We start from the raw sequence: 23,099 nt of genomic DNA on the forward strand, positions 1-23,099 counted from the left end.
TAGTATATATTATACCTTTTGAAATTTTCCCACAGTTCTTGGGTGTTAAGAATTTCTTTTTTCATTCTTTTTTCTCTTTGTATTACAGTTTGGGAAGTTTGTATTGACTTATCTTCAAGCTCACTAATTCTTTAGCCATGTCAAATCTACTGATGAGTCAATCAAAGACACTCTTCTTTTCTTTTATATTGGTTTTAATTTCTTACATTTCCTTTTGATTCTTTCTTAGAGTTTCCATCTTTCAGCTTCCATTTCCTATCTCTATTCTTGCATGTTGTCTACTTTTTCATTAGAGCAAAACATATTAATCATAGTTATTTTAAATTCACTGTCTAATTACAACATCTGTGCCATCTCTAAGTCTGATTCTAATGCTTGTTTTTTCTCTTTAGACTGTGTTTTTTCTTGCCTTTTGGCATGTCTTTTAATTATCTGTTGAACATTGACATGATGTATTGGTTAATAGGAACTGAGGTAAATAGGCCTTAACTGTAAGGTTTTATGTTTATCTGGCTAGAAATTGGCCTGTAAATAATGCTTATTGTAGCAATAGGTACAAGAAACTTCATATTCCTCTAATGTTATTCCTGTCTCTTAAAACTAAACCTGACCAAGGCAGGCAGAATATTATAGGTATCTCTGCAATGTATTGAGAAAAGTGGCTTAGGAGCACAGACGTTGTAATAGCTTTAAGACTTGGGCATATGCCTTCACATTTTTAAATTTTGTTATCCTTAACTATAAAATGGGAACAGTGCCATGCTGGAGACCCAGGTTTGATTCCCAGTGCCTGCCCATGCAAAAAAAAAAAAAGGAACAAATCCTTCCACTTGGTCTTTTTTGATACCTCCCTTGCCGGAGTGTTGGAGTGCTTTGTTACATCCTGGAGGGTGGAAATCTAAGCTCCCATTTTGGCCTTTGCTGATGACATTGGGGACCCATTGTTTTCTGTGATATTTGGCTGGAATAGAGGTTATTATCTAAATGCTTTCAGTCTTGTTTGGCTACCTCTTTTCTGGTCCTTTGACTAGGGACAGCAGGTTCTTCTTGAGGCTTCTTTTGTCTGTTGCCAGTTTTGCTTTTAGGTTGCCAACTTCATCAGCTCCAAATCTTGGTTCAAGAAGGCGGATGAAGTTCAGGACTTCTCTCTCCACTGGAAAGATACATGGCAACATGATGACATCTGCTAGCTTTCTCTCCAGGCTTCTTGTTTCATGAAGCTCCCCCAGGGGTGTATTTCTTCTTTGTTTCCAAAGGTCTCTGGCTGCATGGGCTCTCATGGTTCTCCTCTGTTGATAATATCTTTAAGACTGAATTTCCTTTGAACTCTGTATCAGTCATATCCTGGAAATTCTGATATACATAGTGTTTTCATTATTTTATAAATACTGTTATTGTAATATGTATTTCTTCTTCAACCCAAGAATTTTGATATTTATACATATAATGAGCTTTTCATTTTCTGAATTATTAATGTCTTGTGCAGTTGTATTTTGATCAGAAACCAAAATCTGTCCTGTTTCTAGTTTTTGCTTTATTTAGATGTGTTGTGTGTGTAAAATCTTCCATTTAATATTACTTAGGCCTCCTATATCCATTTGTTTTTGTTAACTTCATCTGTGATGGATCAGGAAAAATGATCCTTGTATCCTATATTTACAGCTTCATATCTGTTGATGCTTTGTTGTTATGCTGATATCCAAAACAATTATATTTGCAGTTGTATTTTTGTTGTGAATTTAACTCTTTAACATTATATAATGTTCTTTAAAAAATGTCTGCTATAATGCTTTTTAGCTTGTATTCTACCTTGTTTAATATTATTCTTGTTTGCATATACTAGTATACATTGCTCTTTTTCTATTTTGAAAAAAACTTTATTGGAGTATGACATACTATAAACTACACATGTATAAAGTAGACAGTTTGGTAATTTTTTTTTTTAATTGAGATATCGTCACACACCATACAGTCCATCCAAACAGTTTTGGCTATTACTAATGAATCCTGTATAAACATTTGTGTCCAAATTTTTATAGGAAGAGGTTTTTACTTTTGGGTAAATATCTAGGAATGTAATAATTGGATCATATGATAAATGTATATTTAGCTTTTAAAGAAATTGCCAAGCAGTTTTCTGAAGTAGTTGTACCATTTACTTTCCTACCAGCAGTGAGATTTCCAGTTTTCTGCACCCAGGCCTTAGTCTGATACTTAGTATGGTCAGTCATTCTAATTTTATTCACCGTATTAAATGTATAATAGTATCAGATTATGGTTTTAATTTGCATTTGCTCATTTGCTGTCTATGTTCTTTAGTGAAGTGTCTGTTCAAACCTTTTGCCCATTTGAAATATTATGTAATTTATTTTCTTATTGTTGAGTTTTATATTTTCTGAGTACAAGTCCTTGTTCAGATAAATGCTTTGCAAAGATTTTCTCTTGGCCTCTGAATTTTCTTTTATTCTTTTAACAGTGCCTTTTGAAGAGGAAGAAAAATTTAATTTTGATGAAGTCTGACTAATCATTTTTTACTTCTATGGATTTGTTCTTTGATGACATAGCTAAGAAATCTTTGTTTAATGCAAGGTCACAATGGTTTTCTTCCGTTGTCTTCTAGAAGTTTTATAATTTTAGCTTTTACATTTAGATTTTATCCATTATCCATTTAGAATTAATTTCTAAATATGGTGTGAGGTCTGAATCCAAATTCACTGTTTTTGTATAGGAGAGCCAGTTGTTTCAGCACCACTTGTTGAAAACTTTCTCTATTGTATCACCTTTGAGTTTGGTCAAAAATTAGTTGTCCATTTTGATAATCAGAGGAGAGAAACCTAAAGAGATGTTAGTGCACTCTAATACAGTTGTTGGAATTGCCAGCTGTTCTAGTTTGCTAGCTGCTGGAATGCAATATAGCAGAAACAGAATGGCTTTTAAAAAGGATAATTTAATAGGTTGCTAGTTTATACGTCTAAGGCTGAGAAAATGTCCCAGTTAAAAAAGCAAGTCTATAGAAATGTCCAATCTAAGGCATCCAGGGAAAGATATCTTGATTCAAGAAGGCCAATGAAGTTCAAGGTTTCTCTCTCAAATGGAAGGGCACATGGCGAACACAGTCAGGGTTCCTCTCTCATCTGGAAGGGCACATGGTGAACACAGTGTCACCGGCTATCTTCTTTTCCTGGCTTCCTGTTTCATGAAACTCCCTGGGAGGCATTTTTCTTCTTCATCTCCTAAGGTCGCTAGCTGGTGAACTCTGCTTCTTGTGGCTGTATCCTTCTGCTTTGCTCTCTCTGAATCTCCCATTTTCCAAAATGTTTCCTCTTTTATAGGACTTCAGAAACTAATCAAGTCCCACCCGAATGAGTGGAGACATGTCATCACCTAATCCAGTTTAACAACCACTCTTGATTACATCACATCTCCTGGGAGATGATCTAATTACAGTTTCAAACATACAATTCTGAATAGGGATTAGAAGAAATGGCTGCCTTTACAAAATGGGATTAGGATTAAAACATGGCTTTTCTAGGGTACATACATCATTTCAAACCAGCACACCAGCAAAAGCACAACTCACAGAGGCTCTGGTGAAAAGATGTTTTACTCACATAGAGAAGAGACAGAGCAAGGTCAGCTTCACTAGTGGTCATCTATTCCCCATAGCCAGTGAATCTCAGTCATGGCTAATACAGAGAGATATTCACTCTTGTGTCCATGTGCTATCTCAGTGGAGGAACCCCACTCCCTTCTGCCAGGAACAGATATACCATTGAAGTGTGAGCTGAATATGGTGTAAAACATGCCCACCAGAGTCCAAATGTCTCCAGTAAATGCTTACATATGCTTGCAACAAGAAGGGGAGGAATGTACTGGCAGTCCCCTTATTTACTAGGGAAATGTGTTTTATCCTGCCAGGCTGATACACCTAATCCTAAGCACAGATGTATTTGTGGGTCTCAGGAAAAGGTAGCAGGCCATGCTAGAACTGTCCCACCACCACAGTTATTTCTTGACCTTCTATTCTGTTCCATTGATCTATTTATGTGTCTTTTATGCCAATAAGCACACTGTCTTGTTTACTTTACTTTGTAATAATTATTGACGTGGGATAGTGTGTTGGTTATTCTAGTCCTTTGCATTTCTGTATCAATTTTAGAATGAGCTCACCAATTTATGCAAAAAAAAAAAGCCTTCTGGGATTTTGATTGGAATTATGTAGAATCTATAGATCGGTTTGGGGTGAATTGACATTTTAGCAATGTAAGTCTTCTGATGCATGAACAAGATATATCTTTATTTAGGCCTTCTTTAATTTCTCATAGCAATATTTACTACTTTTCAGTGTATTGTTCTTTAGTTAGATTTATCCCTAAATACTTGATACAGTATTTTGATTTCAGCTTCCGATTTTTTGTTGCTAGTATGTAGAAACATATTGTAACTTATTTTGTAGCTCAGTATATAGTTTATCTTAGTAAGCATTCTATGTGCACCAAATAAAAAATGGGAAGTCTACTTTTGTATTAGCAGGACATGTAACATTTGTAGTATCTCTTGTTACCCTAACTCCCAGTTTTATTTTAGTCTTAATATTCACTAGCAGTCCTGTTGCCATAGTTGCACCACTCATATGTTGGTTGGTTGAAGTCAGTCTTGCAGTGTTTTTTTTTCAGAAGTGGTGCATAGGAACAGTAATTCTATGGTTAAAAAGCTGTAACCTTTAACTTGAAAAACAGTTTATTGGATATAAAATCATTAGATCCATCCTCCTTCCCTTGAGGATTTTACAGGGATAATTCTACTATCTTTTGGAATTAAATGTACAAAAATATGAGGCCAGTACATTTTTTTTTTCCATTGTAAGTGGCCTGATTTTTTTGCCTGTCTCCTCGAAGACTTATTTCTGAAGTTCAAGAAACTTACGATATTTCTCAGTTTTGAGCTTTCATGGTCACATTTCTCTAGTATAATCTGGGTCAATTCAAATTATAGATTTAATTTTTATTTCTATATAGTTTTCCTAAATTGTATATTGACATGTTAGCTTGTTTTGTATGTCCTTACATTGAAATATATGTCTGTAAGTTTGCTTATCTTGAACCACCAATTAATTGCAAAGAAGAAAAGAAAGAGTAATGCATGATCTCAAAATGATCACTTTTCAGCAGCTTGTCACATATAAGCACTTTAAGAAACGACTTTTCTTATAAAATCCGAAGTCTTTCTCAGTCTTACAAAGAAAAATAAAACATTGCCGACTCTACTGCAAATGAGACTGGGGAACAGAAATTCAGTTAAAACACTTGAAATGTTATAAAGATATATTTTTTGCCCATCTCATTAATGTGTCTTTCTTAGGCGATTACAGATGCCAAACAACTTATTGTTCTTTGAGCTTACCAGACATGTTCTAACCTCAGGGTCTTTGCACTTTCCTGTCTGTGCCTGAAACTCATTTCCTCAAAATATCCTCTCTCTACTCCTTCATCTTATTAAATGGGTATATATAGGGCATGAGCATCAATCAACCCTGTTCTTACTCTCAAATAGTCTAACAATATTTTTATGAGAAAAGATGTATATGCATGTATCTGACTCCCTGTCTTGTTAAATAACAATTAAAAGAGAATATAGTTAAAGTGTTAAAATGAATTGTCTTGGCAAACAGAAAGCATAAATGGTGGTAGATGATAAAATCTTCCAATATACAGGTGTGGGATCCCATGAATTCACTTCTCTGACAAAAAAGTAACAATCTTAATTGACCTTTGAGATTTTCCCTTTCGTTTATTAGAGAAGAACAATTCACCCCAAACATTCAGTAACAAACTTAATTGGAATATGGTTCTCCTGATACTTTTCCTCTTCTTGTCCTGCTATAGTTGTTGAAAACTGTAACTTTAAATGGATAACATAAAAAAGCCATTACCTATCCTTGAGGGTTGGTGCTAGTCCTGCAGCAGATGCCCTTTTCTCTTTTGCTTAGACTAAAGAATCTGATCCTGAACTTAAAACTGAAAATCAAATCTTACGACTATCACCTTATAATAACTTTTCCAAAAGTTCACTTTATTTCTTTACCTTTTATTAATATTTTTTTTTCCTGTAAGTTGACTGGTATGTTTCTACACCTTTCTGTATTTAACATGGACTCTCCAAAGTAGCTATCACTCCTTGGCAATGATCATTGCCATTTACTTCCAGGTTGAGCAGTACCAGGATTGCTGATAGCTTATGGGATGTGAGGAAGAAACAGAAGAAAATGAGGAGGGGGCAGCTGGTGGCAGTTAAGCAAGAGAGTGCTTAAAAATAAATTTATAGTTTCTTTAATTTAGCCAGTAGTCTTCCCTATTGAAGAATAAAAAGTGTATTCTCTGTCATATAAATATTTTCTAATTCAGGAATCAACTATGAACAAAAGGGAAAATTAAGCTTCATTACAATAACCATTTTGTTTCAGACTATAAGCCTGATATCCTTAAAGCCTTGTGGGATCTATCATGGCTTTATGAAATCAGAGGGGAAAACTCTAAAGTAGGAAAATTTATTTTACTTTGTATTCTCAAAACGAGATAAAGAAAGAAATGTGCAATAAGACCTGCCTTCAAGGCTGGAGCCCAGAACAATCCACAAAAGTCTTTTTGTTGCACTGGGCTCTGAAATGTTACAGTAATTATGGTTATATCAACAAGTAGTTTTCTTAATTAGGCTTTAGGTGATTACAGTGCAGCTTATATATGACAGCTTCACTAACTTTCTTTTTAATGGTGGTATTCTTTAGGGAGTTGGTGTTTAAGAATTTTTATATTGCTTTTCAGGCTTACATTTTTGATAAAAATAATTGTAACAGACTATTTCGTTTTAGGAACTGTATGCCTTTTCTACTAATTTTTTTGCTATTCTGGATTAAGACTTAGAGTTATGACTCTTATTCAAAAGTTATACTTAACCTAAAGATGCTGATTTTATTTGCTAAAATTGAAAACATCTCATTTTAATTCATAGCAATTTGATTTAGCCATATTTTAAAAACCTGACAGCATAAGAAAGCATCCCACAGAACAATTTACAGTTGAATGTTAAGCACTTAAAAGCTAAATGCCAGTGATCATCCTACATTTATACACAGAAGCTCAGCAACATTGATTTCATTTCTTAGTCACTATGGCTCAACATTAAAGCAAGCTATGACTTGATTTCTAGATTGTAGTTTAGTTTGTGGTTAAAACCACTCATTGAAAGGGATTAGAGTTGAAACCACCCCAGGAGGCGAATCACAGTAAATGCCATATTTCTGGCATTTTAAATTTTTTCTGGCATAGAGAGTTTTGATATTTCATTCTAATTTTTAAAATCTCTTTTATTTTGAGAGATTCTGAAGAAATGGATTTTGGCAAAATGTGTGTGATTTTTTTTTTTTAACATTCCATGCTTTCAAATAAGTTATAAGGCAAATGTGGATTTCTGCATCAGAATAGCATATTCTCGTAGGTAACATTTAAAAAGCTCAACCCCACCAGGTATCTTTTTTTTTTTGTCACCACTATTTTGGTACTAGATAATGTCACATACCAGTTTCACTACATGATTTTTATTTTGTACTTTTAGAAATATATTTTCATTTTAAAAGTGAGAAACTTGAGGTTTTGTTTGTTTTTGCTTCTAGAAGAGAATTTCAGGAATTTAGTTTATTCACTGGGCTTTTCATTTTCAGTTGATAAACAATTATAATTTGGTTACCATATTAAACTTTGTTACCACCAAAAGCTTTAAGGACCAGCTGAAAGAATTCAGTGAAAATAAAATTAAAAAAGCACATTTGAAACATTGTGTTCATCTACTGTTCATGCTGTAAAGAGTGATTGAATGAGGCATGTTGTTTAATAGAGCAACATTATAAGAACTTTCCACTATTAATAAGTCCTTTTCTCTTCTGGCAGACTTCAAAAACCCTTTGGTGAATGTTTGAGCTATTCTCTTACAATAGAATAGCTTTCTTCCACAAGAAAAGTAGTGATATGGCAGAGAGGAAGGGATGGTCTTGTCTATGTCTAGTTTTTTTAAAGTTGACTGCCTCTTTTTATCTTCACCTGTCAACGGAGAAATAAACTAAGCTGTAAGGCAGTAAAGGCATTTATTTGAGGTCTCAGAATTCCAATTCAAGGAGCACAAATTCAGGTAACAACTTAAGTCCTGTTCGCTCTTAGCATTTCCAGGCAAGAGTTTTTAAAGGAAAAGAAGATTAGGCAAGTTGTTTGTGCCTAGTGGAGATTTGGGGTACTCTTAATTGTCCTTCAGGCTGGATAGTTAACCCAGTTCTTTATCTTATGATTTGTTTATGGTGTCTGGATGTTTTTAAGGTTTTCTGACCCCTTGTTACTTAAGGCTTTACATCCTGGGGCAGTTTGTGACATCTGGCTGAGACCTGCTTAAGTCTTACCTCCAGAATGACCTCTGGATTCCATTTTAAATCTCCTAGCCATAGAAACTCTGTTTTGTTTTTACTTGTTTTTACATAGCATACAGCAAATTAAAATTTTATCAGAGAATTTTGAAATTCTTTATTATCATACATGATCAGTACTTGGAAAATTTTCCCCTTTACCAGACTTTCTCTAGCCATAGTGGCCATAGGCACAAAAAAAGGCTTAGGATAAAATATTGATACTTCTCCTTCCCATTTTGCAAGGGTATATGAGTAAATGGATATTGCCATTCAGTTGTAGTGGGAATGAAATTGATATAGCCTTTTGAAACTATTGATCAAAAGAAAAAATATCTGTATGCTCTGGAACATCAGAAATACTTTCACATGTGCACAAAGATAATATGTATAAGGATGTTCATTATAGGATTCCTTATTAAAAGTCAGAAACAAAAATCCATCTGTTGGGAAACGATTAAATAGATAATGATACATATCATGAAATAATGTTCAGTGTTAAATAGGACAATGTATATCTGTTTTTACTCATAAGAAAATATTTCTATTACGTGTTATATGGGGAAAATATATAGAATGATCCCATTTATATAAAAACAAACACATATACATAAAATAGCCTTGTGTTTGTATATGTATAAATAAATGCTTAGAGAAAGGTCTTAATAGGTACATATTAGACTACAAACCATTGTTATCTGGGGAAGGGAATAAAATGCATTCGCATGTTTTGCAATTAAAATGAATTGATGGGGCCAGAGAAATGCAGAGTTGGAATTGATTAGTACTTTTTTTCTGGCTGATATCCAAGAATGGGCTCCTCAGAAGTTGGATATCCTAGAAAAAATTCCTGTAAAAGTGTTTAGAAGAATTAATTTGTATTTAGATAGACCAAACATATCTGGTAAATCATGTCGAATGGAGTCTATATTTAATAGACATGCTGTTTTATAAAATGAGAGTGGGTTTTTTATGAGCCTATTAATGTGTATATCTTGTTTGTTATAGAGAGGAGTACAAATAGTGAAATATTTTAGCTTCTATAATTATTAAGAAAGTATGAATGAAAAGAGAAGATATATTTAACAAATGAGTATGACTCCTGAATCATTATATTGATACTTCTTTTAGTGTCTGATGTCTCGGAGCAGCCAGAAGGAAAAACCTAAAATTGTGGAACTGTAACCCATACCAAACTCTGAAATCTGTTCTATAACTAATTGTTGTGGTGTGCTTTGAAATTTATTGCTTTTTTTGTATATGTGTTGTTCTTCGAGAGAGAGAGACAGAGAAAAGAAAGTATGAAAGAATGCTACTGTTCTACAAAGTGTGTAGGGGGATAAAAATTTTGAGCAGGGACCCTTACTTAAAGGGTTTTCAGTCTGATGGGGAGCTAACTAAATTTATGAAACAATTAACAACATATAATACCAAAGATAATTAAATGTGAACTTACGTTGAAGTCTATATGCTAAATGAGTTCAGTTTTCAGGGAAACCGGTAAGATCTTGTTAGAATATGACCAAGAAAAGCTTTATGAACGAATAAATGTGTTGGACACAGCATGCAAGTAAAATGCATTCCATGAATATAAGAGTGTGAATAGCTAAAGTTGTGGAGGTAAGAATGAGCATCAGGTGCTTCCATGTCAACTAGGAAATAAGCAAACTGGGCCAGAGTCAGTGAAGATCTTGAAGAAAAATTGTCAGGGAGTGAACTCAGTTTGATTCTAGCTCTTCCACTAACTAACTAGTGACTTTGACAACTTTTGCTTCATATATCTTACCTGATGCTTACTCTCAGATGGCTCTTACTACTGCTTCTGAGGTATCTTTCTCATCTGTTGTGTTTTTATCAAATGACACAGAATGCCTTTCTTAAACTTCACAACCCAGTGCTCTATTTCTCCACAGTTTAGCTCATGTTCTCACTTTAGGGCGGTTTGAGTCCCACAATGTAAAGTGTCCAAATATTCAACCTCTCTTTTTATTTATTTTCCTTTTTTGCTCATCTTTTGTTCGTTCCTTCTTATTCTTAGAGGCAAAGATATCATGTTCCTCCTTTCCAGGATGAACCCTTCCATTTTCTTTATAAACCCAGCTTTGATCCTTCCTGCCCAAAGTTCCCTCCTTATCCCCTAAACTTAGAGCACCATCATAATCTAAATACTGTAGTTATAGATGAAAATATTTTGCAGACTGTAAGCTTCTCAAAGGCAGGGACTATGTCTTATGTTTAGCATTATGCACTTATACAGCAGTCACACAAGAAGTATCTGAACTGATAGGGTAACTATCGTGGAGAGCCTTAAAATCTAGTGGAGTGTTTGTTTATTTAGTATAGGAAATAAAGAGCTGCAAAAGGTTGTTTTTGGTTTCTTTTTTTCTGAAGGAATTAAAAGATAGAATCTAGATTTATCCTTAAATAATTTGGTGGTAGGGTTGAGAAGAAATGTGTCTTCAAGGCCAGCTGTCTCTTAATAATTTTGGTTTGAAGTGATGAGGACAAGATTGGAGAAGGGATGGATATGAGAAACATATTTTGAGGATACAAATAGAATTTGAAGACTGATTTGGAAGGGATGGTAACTAATATTAGAAAACATTTTCAATTAATGAGATAAATATATACTTTTTCCCTTTCCATAAAATATAATTTTACAGAATGAAATTTACCTCTGATATTTCTTACTTTTTTTCCTTATTAGAAACTTTCAGTAAACATCAAATGTGTATTATGTGCCTGGTTCTGCACTAATGTTCTGACATTAGAGAATTCACGAGGCTATAAAAAGAATACAAACATGAAAATAAATATTTATAATGTGGTGTGACCCTTGGGTGATAAAAGTATTGGCATAGAACTATGGGCACACTCCTGACACATTGCTATACACACACTCTTTGCAGGCTGTGGAGAGGGAAATAGAGCTGTCACTTAATATAGAGTTAAATGAGTTACATGACAAAAAACTGTCATTGGGAATTCTAAAATAAATGTTCTGCATGTTTTTATTTTGATCTTCATTATTCAAGTCGTGTATAGGTGTTTTTTTAATCTTTGCATTGTTAAACATTTCCATCTGAAAAACAGATTGACTTGAGTGAGAATTAAATGTCACAATTTTATTTGAAATGTTTTATTTTGAAAAGTGTGTCTTCTCTCATACCCAAGTTGAAACATAAGATATAAGGAACATCTGTAGACTCATGTCAATTTATCATGTGGACAAAATTGGTGTTAATTATGAGCCCAGTAGTACTGTAAAGTAATTCTGCAGTGATGCTGGATATATTGACAAAGTGTTTTACAGATATTTCAAAACTTACCTGCTCTAGGATTAGAGTAGAATTAAACATCTGGTGTGGAAGAGGAGGTTTGAAGAGAAACCATAAAAATCAGCCATATATGAATCGTACCCTCAACTTATTAAAATTTCACAAAGAGTCACTTTAAATGTTTGAATCAATATAATAGACTATTTCAAGAATTATCTGAAAGCCATTTTTTTTTCAAGCCTGTTTATTGTCATGTGAGATTTAGCTTGTGATACTGCCTTTTGATTACTCTGTCTGAATGACATGCCTAAAGGGCTTTTAAAAAAAATAAGATTTATTTCTGGACTTTTGAGGAGTGCTTCCAGATTTTAAATCCACATTTTCAGAGCATTTCCAACTTAATATAAACATGTATAGTCTAAAATGCTTATTATAGTCTGTCATAGTCTAGACTATGCCGTGTATGGTCTAAAATTAAAAAGATGTGCTACGTGTGATATAAATTGGTCACATTAATATGTAAGACATCTCCATAATGTAAGATATTCACCCAAAAAATAAATGATAGTGAAAGATATTACAATATTTCTTTTTGAAATAAAGTGACTTAAGGGAGTACAAGGGTAGTTCAGTGGTAGAATTCTTGCCTGCCATGCAGGAGACCTGGGTTCGATTCCCAGTCCATGCACTTCCCCAAAAACAAACAAGCAAAACAAACAAAATGCAACAAACAAAAATTCAACAAATGGTGCTATAATCATACTCACATGGAAAAATAATGAAATGTGACCCCACCATATAGCATACAAAAAATAATAATAATAAATAGTGACTTTAGAAATAAAAGATTTTTTCTTATCAAAGAGGCTTTTTTAATTACAAAACTATAGACCATTTGTAAAAATATAGTCAAGTTTGAAAAATGTGATCACCTATTATACTACTATGCAGAAATAACTCAGTTTTGATGTATCTCTCCATTCTTTTGCATGCCTTTTATTTTAAATTTTTAAAAATATTTTTATTGAGAAATAGCCACACACGTACAGTCCAACCATAATACACAGTCAGTGACTCACGATATCATCATATAGTTATGTCTTCTTCACCATGATCATTTTTGGAACATTTGCATCACTCCAGAAAAAGAAATAAAAAAAGGACTCATACATCCCATACCCCTTACTCTTCCCTCTCATGGACCCACAGTACTTCACTCTACCCAGATTTTACACTTTATCTCCCCCTATTATTTATTTTTTATCCTAATTTTTTTTTACTCATCTGTCCATACCCTGGATAAAAGGAGCATCAGACACAAGGTTTTCACAGTCATACAGTCACATTGTAAAAGCTATATAGCTATACAGTCTTCTTCAAGAATCAAGGCTACTGGAACATAGTTCACCAGTTTCAGGAACTTCCCTCTAGCCACTTCAATATACCATAAATTAAAAATGGATATCTATATAATGCATAAGTATAACCTCCAGGATAACCTCCTGACTCTGCTTGAAATCTCTCAGCCACTGAGACTTTATTTTGTCTCATTTCTTTCTTCCCCCTTTTGGTCAAGAAGGCTTTCTCATTCCCGTGATGCCAGGTCCCAGATAGATCATTCCCGGGAGTCAGGTCCCACCTACTGAGGAAGGCAATGAATTCACCTGCCAAGTTGGCTTAGAGAGGCCACATCTGAGCAACAAAAGAGGTTCTCCGGGGGGTGACTCTTAGGCATAATTATTAGTAGGATTAGCCTCTTCTTTGTGGGAATAAGCTTTACAGGGGTGAGCCCCAAGTTTGAGGGTTCAACCTATTAATTTGGTTGTCCCACTGCTTGTGAGAATATCAGGAATTCGCTATATGGGGAAATTTAATATTTCCTCCTTTCTCCCCAGTCCCCCAAGGGGAGTTACACATGAGTTTTTATGTTGTTGAGATCATACAAAATACATGATTCTGTTATCTTGCTTTTTTCAGTTAATATCAGAACCTAAAGTTTTTTTCATCTTAAAGGTTTTATGACATAATTTTAATAGGTACAGAATATTGCAGAATGTAGACATACCATAGAATAAAAATAAAATACCAAACATCTGTTATATATCAATCACTCAAAGTCTCTTACACACATTATATCTAACCCTCATAGTAACTTTGTCAAATATGTGGTATTATCTTCACTTGATGGATGAGAAAACAGACTAGGAGAGGTTAAATAACTTGCCATGCTCATATAAATATAAAGATCCTTTGATTTTTCTGTTACATTGTGGTGCTTCTGTTTTAAATAATATTATTCTATGTTTGAACATTCATATTGTCCCTATTTTTTGCCATTATAGATGCAGCTATAATTAACCTATTTAACCATAAAGCAGATTATGTTACAAGTTCTGCCAGGCCCACCCTTCAAGTAGCAGTTGTATCATATTTAATTTCATAGTGAGGTGGTAGTGATAGTAACTATTATTCCTAGCCTTTTTTTTTTTTTTTTCTGGTGTAAAGCAGCTATTTATTATGCTCATGAGTTTGAAGGGTCAGGAATTTGGACAGGTCACAGGATGGGTGGCATGTCTCAGCTCCATGCTGTCTGGGTCTAGAATCATCTGAAAGGTCATTCACTCACACATCCAGTTAAGCCTGGTTGCTGGCTGAGGGACCTCAGCTCCCCTCCAGGTGGACTTCATATGTGGATTAGTTTGGCCTTCCTCTCAGCAAGGTGTCTGGGTCCTTAGGGCTAGAGTCCCCAAGGAGCGCCCTAGCTTTATTTCTGAACTCTTAACTTCTCAGGGGCTTTGGGAAGTCACCCAGTCCTCTGCCTATTTTTTTTCTTCGAAAATCCATACATCTTACCAGATTGTCATCAAATAGGACCCTAGTGAAGAGTACTTAGTTAACATTTAGAAGTTAACCTGCCTGTGCTAAGTATTGATTTTTGTTGTTGTTTTCATATCTAATATTATGCCTACTGAAATCTTAATCAGAACTAGCAAACTCTTGGCTGAGTTTCTAAACACTATTGTAAGAGAGTAATGTAAATGAGCATAGCAACCTCTGGAGTACTTCTAATTGGAGAAATTGAAATAATTTCTTAGTTTTTCTGTGTTTTAACTGGCCACACTTATAGTACAGAATCATCAGAATATTTTTTATTGTGAATGACTAATTCTAACCCTGAAAATGTAAAGGGTAAAAATTAGCTCCAATTAATTACTTCTTAAAACTTCAATCACTGAATTCTTCATGAGTGATAATGCTTATTATCAATGTATGATGACTACCCTTCCAGGGTGTCAAGGCTTAACTTATGCTATAGATTAATATATATTTTCTGTAAGTGTTGTAATAATGTCACATCAGAGATAAAAAGTTGATCATCCAATAGCTGTTTGAAAAATACCAAAGCAGAAAGGAAAAAATGAACAGACATGAGAAGGTTGCCAGAAGTTGAAAGGCATCAGAATATTAGTCTCCAAGGAGTTAAGTGTGACATAGTCATCCAGTTCTGTAATTTCTAAAACTGGAAGTAGCTATCGAATTTAAAAGTAGAGGCTTCATTTGATATTTTTATCTGACTAATATAAGAATATCATAGCAACAATTGTAATTTGACGTGAGAAAAGAAAGTAATCAACCATGACAAAAGAAATATATTGAATTAAATTCTTATTATTTTTTGTAACAAAATGAACTTATATTTTCTAATGTATGTTGTTTGGGAAATTAAATTTGATTTGAACCTTTTATGGTAGCAGACATAGACTTCATCATATTAATCCAAATGGTTTATTTATATATAATTTTGCCAATAAAACGGGAAAACATCTTTTTCTGCTCTGCTGTTTTGTTTACTCAGTAGTGACTAATTTGTGCTTAAGATAATTCGTTCTTAGCTAATAAGGAAAACTGTAACTTTCACTTTTGCTTTTTTGTGTTTTTGTTTATTTGGAGAAGTAGGTTTGGTTGTTTTGGTTTGTTTTTTTTTAACCATTAGGTCAGCTTTTCATAGAAATTTTAGAAATTTGTTCCACACAATTTTCTTATACGTTTTTATATATCACCACTTGTTCTAAGTTTAAACACCATCACACAGATTCAAATGGGGTAATTACTGTAATTCCAAAATATTTATTACTTTGCAGTTAAAGTAGGCCTTATCTAAAGGTTAATATATTTAAGTATGTTAAATACTTTCTGGCGATTCATTCTAAAACATTGAGTTAGAGGTGCATATATTTCATTATTTCTTAAAGACAAGTACGCATAAAAGAGCTTTCAATTTGATGCTAATTGCTAGAGTGCCGTGTATGGTTCCTTGGTACTAAAAGTTATAGATCTTGCTGAAATAGTACTTCACAGTAATTCATAAATATCCGGTTGATAGCCTTTGACAGGGAGAGCTCATCAGATGTTAATTAATTTATTTATTTAAAAAATAAATTCCTTTTTCTGTGTTCACAGGAAACTTGTCCAGTTTAAGTCGTCTTGGTCTAAGATATAACAGACTATCAGCAATCCCCAGATCATTAGCAAAATGCAGTGCACTTGAAGAATTAAATTTAGAGAACAATAACATTTCTACTTTGCCAGAGGTAAGAAGTTGATTAAGGAAAATTCTTGAAATAAGTTTGCAGTATAAAAAGGGAAAAGTAGTCAGATCTTTCCAGATGGGTAAATAATTTGGTGATTGGGATTACTTAAGTAATGAATAACCATGGTTGAAAAGCCACCACTAAAAGTTCTAAAAGAGAAAGACTAGGTATGATTATAGGCACATATTCAGAAGAAATTTTAATGAGCAGAATAAGGGGAAAACCAAGAAGAAAAATCAGTATACATTCCTCTTTAATGCCATGTAAATCTTTCTCATATCATTTTGGGAACTGGCAATAAAAGGTTATTAAGGAAAATCTGTATGGCTGGTTTTAAAGCAAAATTACCCCACACAGTTGAGTTATGAAAGAGTTATAAAAGATGATAATGTAGAAAGATAATAAATGTAAAACATAACTAAATAGAATACAGTATTTATCATCAAGATTAATATTAGCTGCAAACTTAATGTCACCCAAATTATTACCCAATTTATGCAATAATATTAAAGCCTATTTAGTATATATTGACCACCAAAAGCTGTTATTTTTTAACACATTGTCATTAATTTGGGTTTTATTGGTTCTATTAGGAAAAAAAATTCACATATTCTTCTTAGGGATTAATATGGTATTTTTAATATAAAATCAAGTCTCTCTCAATATTGTTTATTATTCTTTCACTCTTTTTTTCCCCTTTTTTTTTGTTCTCCACTATTTTAGTGTACCAAATAACTTGTGGTATGTTTGCTTCTTGTTATTCAAACATAACATCTTTCAGTATTCTAACAAATAAAAGAATAGAATTGTGGATTTATGGATTGACTGAGCTTTTGCAAAGTTTTCTTTTTCTTTTTGGGATGGGCAGGCTCCGGAAATTGAACCTAGGTCTCTGGCATGGCAGGTGAGAATTCTGCCACTGAGCCACCATTCCACCACCCTGCAAAGTCTTTTTTTGAAACATTTAAAAATGTTTTATATAAGTGGTCCCATTATATTTTGACTATTGTTAATTAGTCTTTCTGATTGCAGATAAATTTACCTTTCAAAATAAAGGTATTTTGGATGAATGTTTTTCAGATTTATACTTTTAAGATTTACGAAAAACAGTTTAGGTAGATGAAGTTCTTGGTTTGTAGCAATTAATTTATAAAATGAATTTATTAAATTCATTTGTTTCTTAGGGATACTGAATAAAGTAACACCTATTGATTTGCTATTAATTGGGGTATTTGAATTTTCAGAAAACAACTTAACCTCAGTTCAAAGATGAATTTCCCAGGATTATTTCTAGGCTGGGCCAGTTCACGAGTACTACTTACCTATGACAGTATTTTACCTGTAGTAAAAGATTACTGTTCTTTGTAGCAGTTTAAGTGGGATAAGAAGTAGAATCCACAGATATGGATATGGCTCTGAGAACTAGACTCTCTGGATTTTTGTCTTTCTGTGATAGTGGTAATTTAGAATGATCAAGTGGGTAAGGTTTTACTGTTTAATGTCATCCCTTTTCCTAACAATGACCCAAATCCATAATAAGGCAAACAATTAGCACACTAATTAAGCCTTATTGGCATTCCTGTTGGGTGTTATTTGTGAACCTAAGTAAGATTGACTATTTTTACAGTGTCAATATGCATAAATATAAAGACTGGGTCTATACTGAAGTTCAAAAAATGACATATTGAAAAATATGTGTTCATCCAGTCTTATTGTTAATGAAGAGAAACTATTCATTGTTGGATTTCTGTTATGATATGGGAATTGTGCTTAGTACTTTCTTATTTTTTTTTTGTGACTGAAGTAAATCAGGATTTACTTTTAAAAGAGTATTATAAAGAAGACAGCTTTTCAGTCTGTATGTGAAAAAAGGCATATGTGCTTCTAAGTGTGTATACATGTATGTGTAAACTAGCCCATTTTCAGATAGAGAAACTATGAGGAAAATCCTCGATCAGTTTTGTCCAGATATAGGACAGCATTATTTTAAAGTAGTCTGTGTGATTTGGAGGCAGCATATTCTTAAAGCAAATATGCAATTATCTGCATTTATATTAAGCACAATAAGGAAAGCAGCAAAACCCATTCAATAGCATTTATGAGATATTCAAGATGGGTTATTCAGGAAAAATCAGGGAAGTGATTTTCAGTTAGTCTGGAACTCATTATATTGCTGTAATCAAAGCTGGCAAAATGAATATGTATTTTTTCATTTGAAGACTATCTGAAAATATACTAGTTTTAATGTAGACGTATGCACATAAGGAAAAGGAACTTAAATGTAAGCACATGCTATGTGATATGTAAGGCTGGGAGCTCTACATCGTATTAGTCAATCATTACAATACTCCTACTTGTTTATTGGGGTATTCTTATGTAATAGGGAAATAAAACTTGAGAGGTTATGTTTTTTTTGTTTTTTTGTTTTTTTTTTTTACATGGGCAGGTACTGGGAACCAAACCCAGGTCTCCGGCATGGCAGGCAAGAACTCTGCCTGCTGAGCCACCGTGGCTGCCCAGAGGTTATGTTTTTTACTACATTTGTTACCTTAAATTATTTTTCTGGGAATGCAGTGAGAGGTATATTAGTTAATTAATTCACCAGAAGTCATAAAACCAGTAAGTAGAATAACTGAGATAGGAAACCAGACATATCTGACAGTAAAGCAATGATAACTCCCAGTTTCACAATATGATCTAAGAATGAGAGGTTGGAGAGCTGCCTTCTCTTTGTCCCTTCTTCGATACATCTGGTATTAACATTTTGCCATAGAAGAATGTCAATTGAATAAAATAAGTCAGTTCTCAGAATAATGAGAGTAACATTTCTTACCACGAGACTCAATAAGTCTCCTTTATTTTCAACAAAATGGTCTATAGACATTGTCTTTCCTGAATTGACTGCTGGATGGTTTTCTCACCACCGTTCTTAACTGTGCTCTTCATTTTTTTCTATGTGAAACAAATAGACACATATTAAGAGTAGCTTCTTAATGTTCAATATAAAGAACTGCTTTCATTTTACCTTCAATTATATAGTTATTTCATTCCTTCAGCTGGCTTGTAAATCATGCTGACACCTCAAGTAGTAATTCTTCAATTTGCTGGTGGATAGCTGAAATTCAAACATTATTTAAAACACTCACACAGGGCTGGCCACGGTGGCACAGTGGCAGAATTCTTGCCTGCCATGTCGGGGACCCTGGTTCGATTCCCAGTGCCTGCCCCTGTAAAAAAACCAGAAAACACACATATATATACACACACACACCTACCTCACACTGTGATTATTTTCTCATTGCTTTTGCTTTTACTCCCATGTAAAATGTTTTCTTCTATTTCTCTGCATATTTAATTTTTTTTCTTCCTTCAAGATCTAACTCACTCAACCTCCTTCCTGTTTTTCCAACTATTCTAGTATTTCTTCTTTTTCTTTAAAGCATTTATCATATGATGGGTATTTTAATGCTATTTGTCTGTTTTTACTTTTTAGTCTTCACTGTAACCTATAATATAAGGCGTCATTAATTTACCAGTTAATAAACTAAGGTTCAGACAAGTAACTTGTCCAAAGTCACAAGAGATACTAAAAGAAAGAGCCAGGATTCTAAACCACTTTATAGCATATACCAGTGATTTTCACAGTTTAATATGCATGCAGATCACCTGGTGAACTTGTTAAAATGCAAATTCTGATTCTGTAGGAGAGGGATCCAATAGTCTATTTCTAACAAGCTCCCAAGGGATGCTAATGCTTCTCTTCCTTGAACCACACTTTTTTGAATAGCAAGAGTTCAGTGTATATAATATATTGATTAGATATTAAAAACTATTATTTTCTAATTGTTTCCTATCTGTATGCTTTATTATTTTTTTATAATACCTAAATCTAAATAACAGCTAGTTGTTTATTCTGTTCCAGGCATTATACTAATCTTAACAACTGAAAGATTGGTATTTAATTAAAACCCAGATAAAATTGGTCACAGCAAGTGGCAGAGCCAGGATTTGACCCAGGACTATTTGATACTAAAAATTCTGCTCTGTGGAACCCACAGACATGCTTTCCTTATTCTTTAGAGTATTTTAAATAAAGCCAAAGAAAAAAATGAGGAGATTTGATATAAATAAATGAATTTTTCAATTTCTTAGGGAATCTGGAAATCTGACAACATTGGGTCCATATTCCTGCATGGCAACAATTAGCTAGTGGCTGTTCCTCTAGATGAGGTATCACAGAACCTGCCCAACCAGTATCTGTCATTTGTGGCCTATTAGGCCCTTGGGGGCATTTATCTTTGGGACTGCTGTTCCACAGAATGTCTTGTTACAGTTCTAATTCTTACATTTATTTCATTTTTTTAGAGTCTTTTATCAAGTCTTGTGAAACTGAATAGTTTGACCCTAGCTAGAAATTGCTTCCAGTTATATCCAGTGGGTGGTCCATCTCAGTTTTCTACCATCTATTCTCTCAACATGGAGCACAATCGAATCAATAAAATCCCATTTGGAATTTTCTCCAGAGCAAAAGTATTAAGCAAGCTGAATATGAAGGTAAGCCTTTATTTCTGTTGGAGGAAAAACACACACACAAAATACTATTACTAATACTTTTACCCATGCTTATAATTTCTCCATTGGTGTGGGGAATGGGTACTGGTACTATGGTGATAGAATGTAAACTGATAATTAAGATTCTTCAGGGCCATTTGTATTAGATAGCAAATATATTAGAACTTCACATACCCTTAGGTATTTGTACTAAAGAAATCATGATGTTTGTAAAAGTATAGCTGTAGGAGTATTTATTGCAGACCTATTTGGTATCAATTTATATTAATATTAATAGGGATTTAATTTTTAAAAAGTACTATTTTTCAGTAGAATAATACAATGGGGCCACTAAAAATGATACTCTAGTGTAGAAGAATATTAAATAGTTGACATATTCTAAATTTATTAAATAGAAAAAAGCTAAAGCACTAAACTTTCCCTATGCATACTTTCTAAAAGCTCTTTCAAATGTGATTAACAGTATATTAAATATCTAAATATTTCTATAGATACATATAACCAGTGTTTACCAAAATATAATGTTTAGCTTTAGATCTCAGAATTATTTATGGGTGGTTTTTATGTTTTCCTTGCTTATCTATATATTCTACAGTAAATGTTTCACACTTATATTGCAAAAGAAAGAAATGAAAAATCAACTAGTTCAATGTTTTAATTTATAGTAAACAAACTCTAGGCCCAGTGAAGATAAGTGAATTGGTCACATAGGTAATCCATGCCTAAGGTAGGTGTGGTAGTTAGGTTCAAGTGTCAACTTGGCTAGGTGAAGGTGCCTAGTTTTGTTGCTGTGGGCATGAGCCAATGGCATGTGAAGCTCATCTATCGCTGATTACATCTGCAGTCAGCTAGGAGGTGTGCCTCCTGCAAGGAATGATGTTTGATTTAATTGGCTAGAGGCTTAAATGGGAGAGCTCAATATAGCACAGCCCAAGCAGCTCAGCATACCTCATCTCAGCTCTCGCAGTTCAGACCAGGCCTTTGGAGATACAGGAAGGAATCATCCTGGGGAAAGTTGTTGGAACCCAGGCCTGGAGAGAAGGCCAGCAGAGAGCACCCTGTGCCTTCCCAAGTTAGAAAGAACCTCAGTTGAAAGTTAACTGCCTTTCCTCTGAAGAACTATACATTTTTAACTAAATGAATCCCCTTTTATTAAAAGCCAATCCATCTCTGGTGTGTTGCAATGTGGCAGCTTTGGTAGACTAGAACAGTAGAACTCCAGGAAACTCAGGTTTCCTGCTTCCAGGCACAGTGTTTTTTCCACTGTATCACACTACATCCTTTTGTTTTTCATGAACTGTTCAAACATAATGTGATTGTTAAACTGCAGTCTACATTTGCAATTTCTTGATTTTATCTTGACTTGTTCATAAGTACAATATCATTTATCTTTTATGATTATTCTTTGAAAGTAAATAGTAAGTGAACTAATAGAAGTTTCTAATCTTAAATATAAAATTTGTTGTTAATCAGTCTGTTTCAGATTTAGGTAGCAGTAATGACCTTGATTCTTAGTGTTCAGGTTGTAGTGAGAGGCTTAGAACATAGTGGTCCATGTGTTCATTAGTTTTTGCATTTGATTATGCATTTTTATAGACATGATGTTATTGCAATGTGTTAACTTGGAGATGTTTGCTGTTTTCCATGAAAAAAATAAAACATAACGAGTGATTAACAAAACTTTTTCTTGAAAGCTGTCAGAATGAAACTTGGCATTTTTCCTTCTGGAAAAGCACCAGTAGTAAATTTTTTAAAACTGAAAATGTTTTATCACATTATATTAAGAGTTAGGCATTCTTAAAATAGTTAATAAGTTTAAATAATATACTAAAAGAAAAATTTGGTTTGGAAATTGATTTTGGCTACTCAGGACTTTTCTTATGGGTGATTTTGTATAAAATGAGACAAGAAAATCATATCCATTGCAGAAAAATTAGAAAATATAGATTAGCACAAAAGAAATAAAATAATGCCACCACTGAGAGGTACATCATTTTAACATATTGGCATATATCATTGATACCCAAATGAGATAGGGGAGATGATGGTCCCCTCCTTAAATCCCCAACACAGAACAGTGTAGCAAGAGTTGTTATTGGTAAAAGTGTGTTTTACAAGTGAATGATGTGGCGACAGAAAAAAAGAGTGTATCACTGGCATACGTTTTACTTTTTTTTTCTGGTATGGCTATATATGCTGTTTTAGCCAAAT

The 23,099-nt window shown here is 33.6% G+C and overlaps 1 protein-coding gene across 2 annotated transcripts in view; it reads left to right on the forward strand.

Annotated features, from left to right (window-relative positions):
* SHOC2 (SHOC2 leucine rich repeat scaffold protein) overlaps positions 1–23,099 on the forward strand; it is a 121,298-nt gene that overhangs the window by 92,056 nt on the left and 6,143 nt on the right. For both annotated transcript variants that reach the window (XM_077126008.1, XM_077126007.1), the window contains exons 4-5: positions 16,186–16,316; positions 20,682–20,870. In XM_077126008.1, the coding sequence (XP_076982123.1) occupies positions 16,186–16,316; positions 20,682–20,870 (320 nt within the window). The remainder of the gene's footprint in view (positions 1–16,185; positions 16,317–20,681; positions 20,871–23,099) is intronic.

The sequence above is a fragment of the Tamandua tetradactyla genome, chromosome 13 (genome assembly GCF_023851605.1).
Source record: "Tamandua tetradactyla isolate mTamTet1 chromosome 13, mTamTet1.pri, whole genome shotgun sequence".
NCBI lineage: Eukaryota > Metazoa > Chordata > Mammalia > Pilosa > Myrmecophagidae > Tamandua > Tamandua tetradactyla.